Consider the following 11,717-nt stretch of genomic DNA (forward strand, 5'->3'; position numbering starts at 1 on the left):
ATTCTCAAATGTACATACTCTGATTGCAAGACTCTTGGACTTACTTATATGTTAAAGGAAAACTCCACTGTAATATACTTAAATATGGTGTCATTCATGTGCTGCCAAGTCAGGGTAAGACCAATTCCATAAGGGCTGAAATGGTGCTAATTTTGAAAGGCAAGTATGCTACATTTTGCAACAGTTGAAACCCATTTAACCCCTTTAGGACGCAGCCTGTTTTGGCCTTGTGGCACAGCCGATTTTTTCAAATCTGACACGTGTCACTTTATGTGGTAATAACTCTGGAATGCTTTTACCTATCCAAGCGATTCTGAGATTGTTTTCTCGTGACATATTGTACTTTATGATAGTGGAAAAATTTGGTCGATAAATTCGATATTTATTTGTGAAAAACACCAAAATTTAGAGAAAATTTGCAAAAATTTTCATTTTTCTAAATTTAAATGTATCTGCTTGTAAAACCGATAGTAATACCACACAAAATAGTCACTAGTTACCATTTCCCATATGTGTACTTTATATTTGCATCGTTTTTTGAACATCCTTTTATTTTTCTAGGACGTTACAAGGCTTAGAACTTTAGCAGCAATTTCTCATATTTTCAAGAAAATTTCAAAAGGCTATTTTTACAGGGGCCAGTTCAGTTCTGAAGTGGTTTTGAGGGCCTTATATATTAGAATACCCCAATAAAGTACCCCATTTTAAAAACTGCACCCCTCAAAGTATTCAAAACAGCATTCAGAAAGTATTTTAACCCTTTAGGCGTTTCACAGGAAATAACGCAAAGTAGAGTGGAAATTTATACATTTCTCCTTTTTTTGCCGAAATACATTTGTAATAAAAAAAATTGTGTAACACAGAAGGTTTTACCAGAGAAATACAACCCAATATTTATTGCCCAGGTGCTGCAGTTTTTAGGAATATCCCACATGTGGCCCTAGTAATGGACTGAAACACTGGCCTTAGAAGCAAAGGAGCACCTAGTGGATTTTGGGGCCTGCTTATTTTTAGATTATATTTTAGGCACCATGTCGAGTTTGAAGAGGTCTTGTGGTGCCAAAACAGTGGAAACTCCCCAAAAGTGACCCCATTTTGGAAACTAGACCCCTCAAGGAATTTGTCTAGGGGTATAGTTAGCACTTTGACCCCACAGGTATTTTGCTATATTTATTGGAGTTAGTCTGTGAAAATGAAAATCTACTTTTTTTCTAAAAATACATAGACCTTTTTAATATTTACAAGGAATGTTTTTTAACGGTTTGATTTCTTTCCTATAATAAGAGACTTATTATAGGAAAAAAAAATCTTTTATTTTTACACTTTTGTAAAACATTTTTATTAACTTTTTTTTTATTTTTTATTTACTTTTGACACTTTCTTTTTTTACCTGCAGCTCTGATCGCTGCTAGAATACATTACACTACCTAGGTAGTGTAACGTATTCCAACTGTCAGTGTGACGTCACAGTCAGGCCGGATTCAGACGAACGTGTTTTGCGTCCGTGCAGCCCGTGTGGTTTTCACACGGCTCGCGCGGACCAATACAAGTCTATGGGGCAGTGCAGACAGTCCGTGAGTTTTGCGCTGCGTGAGTCCGCTGCGTAAAACTCGCGACATGTTCTATATTTCGGCGTTTTTCACGCTTCACACACCCATTGAAGTCAACGGGTGCGTGAAAATCACGCGCACCCTACGGAAGCCCTTCCGTGGAACGCGCGTTATTCGCGCACCAACAGTAAAAGAATGATTGTAAACAGAAAAGCACCACGTGCTTTTCTGTTTACAAACATCCAAACGGAGTGTCATAAAGACACACAGCCGCGCATCCATATGAACAGGGCACACAGACTGGTCAAGTGCCTTTTGCACACGCAAAACGCAGCGGTTTTTGCGTGCGCAAAACGCACACGTTCGTCTGAATCCGGCCTCACTCTGACAGTTAGTCTACGAGGACCAGCCAGAGGCTGATCCTCATAGGCTTGCATACATGGCAGACCCGGGGGCCGTTGTCTGGCCCCCGGGTGCCATCACAAGCATCAGCAACCCCCACAATTGCATGGGGGCTGCTGATGTGCTACAAACCCTGTACATGCGGGGATCGCAATCGAGCCCCGCATGTAACGGGTTAATTGCCGAAATCAGCGGCAATGAGCCGCTGATCGGCAACTAGTGGAGTGTCAGCTGTCAGGGACAGCTGACCTCCCGGTTCCCGATGCACACTGTCGCCGACACTGTCACAGACACGGTCATCGACAGTGTGAATCGCGAACGGCAGTGACATCCTGTCACTGACAGGAAGTCTATCAGGAGGCTGATCCTGATGGGCTTCCGTACATGGCAGACACGGAGGCCATTACTTGGCTTCCAATCGCCATGCTAGCCATCTGCAAACCTCACGATTTCATCGTGAGGTCTGCCGATGAGCTAGAAACCCCTGAATGCGGTGATTGCAATCAATCACCGCAATCAAGGGGTTAATTGCCGATATCAGCGGAAATAAGCCGCTGATCAGCATACAGTGGAGTGTCAGCTGTCAGGGACAGCTGGCCTCCCGGTTCCTGGTGCACACGGTCTCCGACAGTGTGCAACGGGAACCACGCAGTAACTGTACGTCCCTGTGCCTTAAGACACTGGCCGCATGGACGTACAGTTGCGTCCTCGTGCACCTAGGGGTTAAGCAACTTTCTAACATACATTGTTTTTCAGTACAATTTTTCATTTTCAACCCCTTCCTGCGGCAGCCAGTTTTGACTTTCCTGACGGAGCCTTATTTTTCAAATCTGACGTGTCACTTTATGCGGTAATAACTTTGGAATGCTTTTACCTATCCAAGCGATTCTGAGATTGTTTTCTTGTGACACATTGGACTTTATGTTACTGGCAAAATTTGGTCGATACATTCAGTATTTAATTGTGAACAGGACCAAAATGTAAATCTACTTGGTCGTGGTCTGTCGTATTGAGGGGCAAACATGCAAATAAATAGGTTGGTATTTGACATGATTTTGGATCTTTGATCGTGGTTTCACCTCTTTACCTATACTCCCTATTCAGTGTTTATGTATCTATATAATGGTAATTTAAGGTGTCTTTTGTATAGTGTCTGTCTATATATTATACCGCCCTATCACATGTATATTTAATGTGATGCATTGTGACCCCTCATACCACTACCACATTTTTATTATGCTTTTTTTATATTTTGTGTGATGGTCTACATGTGTTTTTATTATATATTCTAATAAAGATATTTTTTTATATATTGGCTAGTGCTATATTTGTACTATTGGTGATTTACATTCTAGATTTATTGTCTATATGTCTTGATAGGTATTCTATTTCCAGTGTTGATATATATGGACGTTATTGCTGAAACAGGTTTTCTGTCTGGCTTGGAGCTTATAGGTATTGTTGTAAGACAGATAGTAATACCACACAAAATAGTTACTAATTAACATTTCTACTTTAGATTGGCATCGTTTTTTAAACATCATTTTATTTTTCTAGGTTGCTACAAGGCTTAGAACTTTAGCAACAATTTCTCATATTTTCAAGAAAATTTCAAAAGGCTATTTTTTCAGAGACCAGTTCAGTTCTGAAGTGGCTTTGAAGGGCCCACACTTTAAAAACGGCACCCCTCAAAGTATTCAAAACAGCATTTAGAAAGTTTCTTAACCCTTTAGGCACTTCACAGGAATTTAAGCAATCTATTTTTTTTTGCAGAAATTCATATTTAATCCATTTTTTTCTGTAACACAGAAGGTTTTACCAGAGAAATACAACTAAAAATGTATTACCCAGATTCTGCAGTTTTTAGAAATATCCCACATGTGGCCCTAGTATGTTAATGGACTGAAGCACAGACCTTAGAAGCAAAGGAGCACCTAATGGATTTTGGGGCATTCTTCTTTATTAGATTATATTTTAGGCACCATGTCAGGTTTAAAGAGGTCTTGTGGTACGAAAACAAAGCAAACACCACAAAAAATACCCTATGTTGGAAACTACACCCACAAGGAATTTATCCAGGTGTGTAGTGAGCATTTTGACCCCACAGGTGTTTAATAGATTTTATTAGAATTGGGCTGTGAAAATGAAAAATATTTTTTTCCCAAAAAAAACATAGAATTTCTTTCATGCACCCCTACAATTGTAAAACAATTTCTCCCAAGTACAGCAATAAACCCATATGTGGTCATAAATGGATGCTTGGACATACGGCAGGGCTCAGAAGGGAAGGAGCACCATTTGACTTTTGAAGCTCAAATTTAGATGTAATCGTTTGCGGAGGCCATGTCGCATTTGCAAAGCCCCTGAGGGGCCAAAACACTGGAAACCCCCCACAAGTGACCCCATTTGGTAAACTACAGCCCTCAAGGAAATTATCTAGAGGTATGGTGAGCATTTTCACCCCTCATGTTTTTTCAGAAATGATTGGAAGTAGGCCGTGAAAATTTAAATCTCCATTTTTTTCCAATAAAATTTAGGTTTAGCAATTTCTCCTGAGTACGGCAATACCCCATATGCGGTCAAAAACTGCTGTTTGAACACAAGTTAGGGCTCAGATGGGAAGGAGTCCCATTTGGCTTTTGGAATGGTTTCTGGGCGCCAGATCACATTTGCTGAGCCCCTGTAGTACTAGTACATTGGGAACACCCTAAAAGTGACTCCATTTGGGAAACTACATCCCTTGAGGAATCATCTAGGGGTATACTGAGAATTTTGACCCCAAAAGTATTTTTGCTGAATTAATTAGAATTAAGTCGTGAAAATGAAACATTTTATTTTTTCCAATAAGGTGTAGTTTTAGATCAAATGTTTCGTTTTCACAACAATGTGGTTATAAACTGCTGTTTGGATATATGGGAGGGTTCAGAAGAAAAGGAGCGTGGATTTTGCTGGAATGGTTTGCGGACGCCATGTCGAATTTGCAAAACCCCATATGTACCAAAAAAAGTGACCCCATATAAGAAACTACACCCCTGAAGGCATTTATCAAGGGGTGTAGTGATCATTTAGACCCCACAGGTGTTTTTCAGAAATTAATACGCAGCGGATGATGTTGCGCCCAGCTTATGTCACTGGAGAATCTTACCCCATAAAGTGTTAAGCGGGTTCTCCCAGGTATGGCAATGCCTTACATGTGGACGTAAACTGCTGTTTGGGCACACTGTACGGTTTAGGAGGGAAGGACCGCCATTTGGAGATTGGATTTTGCTTGGTAGTAGTATTGTTTGAGTATTACTGGTATTTAAGTTTAGAATGTAGAGTAAATTCAAACTTATTACTCTCACCCACAAAGCGTTCCACAGTGCTGCACCTCTTTACATCTCCCCCCTCATCTCTGTCTACCACCCTACCCGTGCTCTACGTTCTGCCAACGACATTAGATTAAAATCCTCCATAATCCGAACCTCCCACTCCCGTCTCCAAGATTTTTCTCATGCTGCGCCTGTCCTCTGGAATGCACTACGCCTGGCATTGTTTTTCTTTTTTACGGAAGTTCACCATGCGGGATAAAATTACATAATAGTTTTAAAGTTTGGGTCATTACGGAAGCGGTGATACCAATTATGTATAGTTTTTTTTGTTTTTTTACAATAATAAAAGATTTATTATGGGGAAAAAAGGCAATTTGGGGTCTTTTAACTTGAAACTTTTATTTTTTTACATTTTTATAAACTTTTTTTTTCCCCACTAGGGGAATTGAAGGCCTGCACCTCTGATTGCTATTCTAATACACTGCACTACATACGGAGGCGGGTCCTCATAGGCTTCCATACAAGGCAGACATGGAGCCTATTGTTAGATCGCATCGCTGGGTTGCCGGTTGGCTACAAAACCTCTCAGATGCTGCAATCTCTATTGAGCGCAGCATCTGAGGGCTTAATCGACTAACTCCAGTCCTGGCCATTACTGCAGGGTGTCAGTTGTAATATACAGCTGACACCCTGCGGTGATGGTACGGGCTCTGCTTCTGAGTCCGCACTATTAGGCCTGATTCACACGAATGTGAAAAGATAGGACATGTCCGTGGGACGGCCGATGAAACAGCGGCCGTCCCATGGACCTATGTAATTCAATGTGGCCGTTGTTTCAACAAACCGTGTGAAGGGTCCATGGGAAAATAGGACATGTCCTATCTTTTCACGCATCACTCCATAGACTCAACTATGGTGGATGCGCGACATCGCGTCCCGCAGCGCTGAGCACGGATGCACCTTGGACGTGAAATATTGCAGTTTTTCACGTCCGAGATGCGCAGCGCTTGTGTGAATCAGGCCTTACTGCAACGTAATTGCACTGCGCTTTGTGGGAACCCCTTCCCGACAGCGCCATATATATACGGCGGATGTAAAGATCTTTTTGTTGTCAGTGAACGAAAACATTCTTATCTACATTAAAAATGCTAAATATATTCAGACCTAATAATTCTCACAGCTGAGATGTATCCAGTCTAGGCAATCACCTGTGATCTAAACATCCTGGACTCCAGAATGATGCATTTTACCTGCATTCAGAGGATTGCCTAGACCAGGGGTCTCAAGCACACGGCCCCTGGGGCTGTCATCTGCGGCCCGCGGGACACAGAGCCGCTAGTATCGGCTCTGCTCCGAGACTCTGGAATTCCCTGACATCGCTGTCCACATATGAACAGCGATGTCTGGGGCTTCCCCAGAGCCGGAGTCCCGAGCAGAGCGCTGGTGTCGGCTCTGCTCCGGGACTCTGTGGAATTCCCTGACATCGCTGCCCATATATGGACAGTGTGTCACGGTTTTGCCCAGAGCCGAGCAGAGCGCTGGTGTCGGCTCTGCTCCTGGACTCTCTGGAATTCCCTGACATCGCTGTCCACATATGAACAGCGATGTCTGGGGCTTCCCCAGAGCCGGAGTCCCGAGCAGAGCGCTGGTGTCGGCTCTGCTCCGGGACTCTGTGGAATTCCCTGACATCGCTGCCCATATATGGACAGTGTGTCAGGGTCTTGCCCAGAGCGGAGCAGAGCGCTGGTGTCAGCTCTGCTCCTGGACTCTGTGGAATTCCCTGACATCGCTGCCCATATATGGACAGTGTGTCAGGGTCTTCCCCAGAGCAGAGTCCCGGGCAGAGCGCTAGTATCGGCTCTGCTCCGGGACTCTTGGGAAGCCTCTGACATCGCTGTCCATACATCGACAATGATGTCAGGGGCTTCCCCAGAGCAGGAGTCCCAGTGATGTCAGGGGCACAGCTGGAGTCCCAGGAAGAGCCTACTAGGGCTCTGCCTGGGACTCCAGCTCTGGGCAAGCCCCTGACATCACTGGGGCAGCCTCTACAGAGGGCACTGGGGCAGCCTCTACAGAGGGTACTTTGGCAGCCTCTGCAGAGGGCACTGTGGCAGCCTCTACAGAGGGCACTGTGGCAGCCTCTACAGAGGGCACTGTGGCGTTATCTACAAGTGGGTGTGTGACAGTATCTGAAGAGGACACTGGCATTATCTAGGGGTGTGTTGCATTCTCTACAGAGGGCACTGTGGCCTTATCTACAGAGGGCACTGTGGACTTATCTACAGAGGGCACTGTGGCCTTATCTACAGAGGGCACTGTGGCCTTATCTACAGAGGGCACTGTGGCCTTATCTACAGAGGGCACTGTGGCCTTATCTACAGAGGGCACTGTGGCCTTATCTAGGGGTGTGTTGCATTATCCACAGAGGGCACTGCGGCAGCATCCACAGAGGGCACTGCGGCAGCATCCACAGAGGGCACTGCGGCAGCATCCACAGAGGGCACTGCGGCACTATCTAAAAGGGGGCTGCCCAATCTTGACATGTGTGCTAACTGAGCCGCCGGACTGCATTTAGCGACACTTAAACTGGAAAGCTGGATTGTTGAAATAAGCACGTGGAGAAATATTTCAAATTTTAAACCTAGCGCTATTATTATAGTAATGTAGTATTATTATTCTAGTAATATAGTGTTATAGTAGTTCAAATAACTAATTGATTAACAATAATTTTGTATTGTATCAAATTTGAAAGTAATGCGGCCCGTCAACTTCCCATTTTTTTGTATATGCGGCCCACTTACCCGGCCGAGTTTGAGACCCCTGGCCTAGACTGTATACAGTTGTAGCAAACTTTCAAATGTGAAAAGTATTAATTAGGCTGTGTTTACATCAGCCTTGTCTTTCCGTTGAGGGCTTGCGTAGGAGGTTTCCATCGCTGGAATCCCTTAACGGAAAGTCAAACGGAAACCTTAGCTTCGGTTTGCATCACCATTGATCTCAGTGGTGACGGAAACGTTGCTAATGGTTTCAGTTGTCACCGTTGTGACAGGGTTCCGTTGTTTTTGACAGAATCAATAGCGGAACGCTGTCGCAACTGTGACAAACGTAAACCATTAGCAATGTTTCCATCACCATTGAGATCAATGGTGATGCAAATGGAAGCTAAGGTTTCCGTTTGCCTTCCCGTTGGGGGGTTCCCCCGATGGAAACCTCCGACGGAATCCCTCAACGGAAAGTCAACGTTGATGTGAACAGGCCCTAAGGGTTTTCAGTCTCAAACAGAGATCTTGAAAATGGTGATAAACAAAAACACAAAGGGGGGATTTATCAACGGCATTACCCCACTTTTTTGGCATGCAAAACGCGTAAATTTTGGCGCCCATCATATTTGCGATAAAATGTGCGACTTTTCACTCCTCTGGTCACTTTTCAAAAGTGGCAAGCAAAGTGGGTGCTGTTTAGCGGGAGGGCGGTGCCTCCACAGACTGACAGATTTCTTATAATTTACACCAGAAATTGGCATAAATTATGGAACAAATCTATACCTATTATTAAAATACTGGCGCACTGACAAAATACGACAAATTTATTAAGTGGCATGCGCTTCTTAATAGAATTGACGCATTCTACTCCAGCACAATACAGTTGAAGACTGGCGTATGAAAACCTAGTCTTCGTAAATTCCCCCTAAAGTATATTAGTAAGTTGTAGAATTTTTCATGGAGTACAATAAATTAATAAAAAACAAGTAAAGTGTTTGTTCTTTTCAATTTTCTGTAATAAAATCTGATGTGATCTTTCAGAGACCAGATTGAGTGTAGTAATATGAAATCTTTTTGCATTTTCAGAATGGATTAAGTCAATATTGTTTCCTGTTTTTCTTCATGGAGTGCATCTTATTAGCCGTCTTCATCTACTTCATAGTACCTGAAACAAAGAACAAATCATTTCTTGATATCAAAACAGACTTCCAGAAACTTAACTATGGACACTCCTATACAATGTTACAAGAAGAGGAAAATAATATGCTTGATAAAACCATTTGAATGTTTTTTAAAGCACCAAAAAGTGAATATATCATCAGAAAATGACCTATTTAAACCACATTTTTAAGGTAAAACATATTTTTACAAAAATATTGCTGATGGGTTTTTTTTTTAACTTTGCGTGTTACTATATACAACATTTTTGAAATATTGTAGTTATTACTCTGGCCACTAGAGCATTCACAATAGACAAACTTCCTGTTAGGTAGCTCAGTTTTCATCTGTGCGGTGCAAGCTAGGGGTGTGTTATCAGAAACACCTTCTTATCATTGGTGGTAGGGGTTGCAGTGACAGATGACCGCTCTTTTGTACTGCTAAAGGGTCTTTTCACACCATGCCCAGACTGAGGTGTACCCAGCTTTTTTTTTTTTTTTAGAGGAAAGGAATTTTTTGTCCAAAATGCATCTCTATGGCATACGTTAGCATATCCTTGCACAAAAAAAGGTACAGCCTTTTTTTTTTTGCAGTGACTATAGTAATAGGATAACAGTGCCATAGCTTTTCTGATAATTATCTGTAACAGGTGTCCCCAAAGGGGACTAACAATTATAGGTAAATCTGTGGCTGACATTTATGCGGGCACCTCTGTATAGTCATAGGTGCCCCCATGGCAGTCTAACTGCATATATGTCCAGCAACAGTTTTAGGTTCCCATAGGTGTTAAGCTACAAGTACACTCCTATAATTGTCAACCACAGTTTAACCCCATAATTGCAAGCCAAAGCCTCCCGTATTTGCCAGCCACAGTCCCACCTATAATTGCCTGCCACAGTCCCCCCATAATTGCTAGCTACAACCACCCCTTAAGTGCCAGCCAGTCTACCCTATAACTACAAACAACACTGCCTCCCATAATTGTCAGCTGAAGTCCCCCCATAAATGCTAGCCACATACCTCCTACCATATATGTCAGCCACTGTTTCCACCATAACTGCCAGCCACAGTCCCACCTATAGCTGGCAGCCACATCCACCTCCCTATAATTGCCAGCCACAGCCCCCTATAGCTACCAGCCACAGCACCCCTATAATTTTCAGCCCCACCTTCTATAACTGCCTGCCACAACCCTCCTATAATTGCGAGTCAGTTTTCCCCATTAACTGCATGGAATACACATCTTCATAATGCAATGTGAATTATGTGTATTGCCATTATGGAGATCTATATTGCCATGCCGCAAATGTGTATTGCCAACGTGTTGAAACAGCAAGGGATCCATGAGAACAATAGTCTTAACATGTGGGGAATACACATACATGGCACAAGTGCCTGCTCTATAAAAGATGTCTGCCCCCATAAAATGGAGGTCACGCCGTGACGGGACTTCGTCTCGCAGGTCCTTTACCGGAGCAACGGATGAGTCAACAGACATCGCCTCCAGACGCGCCAGGACATTTATCCAAATCTGCAGCAGCTGGAGTCGATGTCTGTTCAGTCTTCCATGGCTCTGGTGAAGGACCTGTGGGAAAAAGTCCCGTCACAGCGTGATCTCGCGAGATCACGCTGTGCAGTGAAACAAGTTAGACATGAATGAAGAGAAGTGTGTGACGCTGATTGGTCAGCGTCATACACTTTTTTCTTTACAATGGCCACATGGTGAAAAGTAAAAAAATGTAGAGTTGGGCATTTAGAACAAATTAGCATAAAACTAAAAATGATCATAACTTGGTCAAAAATAAACGTTAAAAAAAAAAAAAGCTGTTATCTACATTAAAGCGCCTATTAGATTAGGTAGAAGATAAGGCACTTATAAACTGGTGACAGAGCCTCTTTAATAACCAAGCTATTTTTTTAAGTTTTTCCATGGTCTCATTCAAAGAGCTATACGTTTTTTATTTTTGCGTCGACATAGCTTGTTTTTTGCAGGACAAGTTGTATTTTTTAATAGCACCATTTTGGGGTACATAAAATTTATTGATTAACTTTTCTAAAAAAAAATTGGGGAGGGGGGGGATAGAAAAAAACAGCTATTTCGCCACACTTTTTTGCGTCCTAAATATACGCCGTTTACCGTGTGGTATAAATAACACTAACTTTATTCAGCGGGTTGTTACATTTGCAAGAATACCAAATTTATATGGATTTTGTATGTTTTATTACTTTTACACAGTAAAAACATTTTTTTTCAAAATTATTGGTTCTTGTGTCTCCATATTTGAAGAGCCATAACTTTTTTATTTTTCCGCCGATGCAGTTGTAGGAGGGCTTTTTTTTAAAATTTTGCGGGACTTGTAGTTTTTATTGGTACCATTTTGGAGTAGAAGCGACTTTTCGATCACTTTTTATCACATTTTTTTTAAGGCAGGATTTACAGAAAACAGCAATTTTTGCAATGATTTTAATTTTATTTTTTACGGCTGTGTAGCTTTTTTTTTTTAATAATAAAGCATTCTGTAAGGGGAAAAAGT

The 11,717-nt window shown here is 42.3% G+C and overlaps 1 protein-coding gene across 1 annotated transcript in view; it reads left to right on the forward strand.

The window, feature by feature from the left end:
* LOC142743295 (solute carrier family 2, facilitated glucose transporter member 11-like) overlaps positions 1–9,309 on the forward strand; it is a 57,096-nt gene extending 47,787 nt beyond the window's left edge. The window contains exon 12 of the mRNA XM_075853918.1: positions 9,112–9,309. Within this exon, the coding sequence (XP_075710033.1) occupies positions 9,112–9,309 (198 nt within the window). The remainder of the gene's footprint in view (positions 1–9,111) is intronic.
* Positions 9,310–11,717: the final 2,408 nt, after the last annotated feature.

Source organism: Rhinoderma darwinii, chromosome 1, assembly GCF_050947455.1.
Source record: "Rhinoderma darwinii isolate aRhiDar2 chromosome 1, aRhiDar2.hap1, whole genome shotgun sequence".
Classification (NCBI taxonomy): domain Eukaryota; kingdom Metazoa; phylum Chordata; class Amphibia; order Anura; family Rhinodermatidae; genus Rhinoderma; species Rhinoderma darwinii.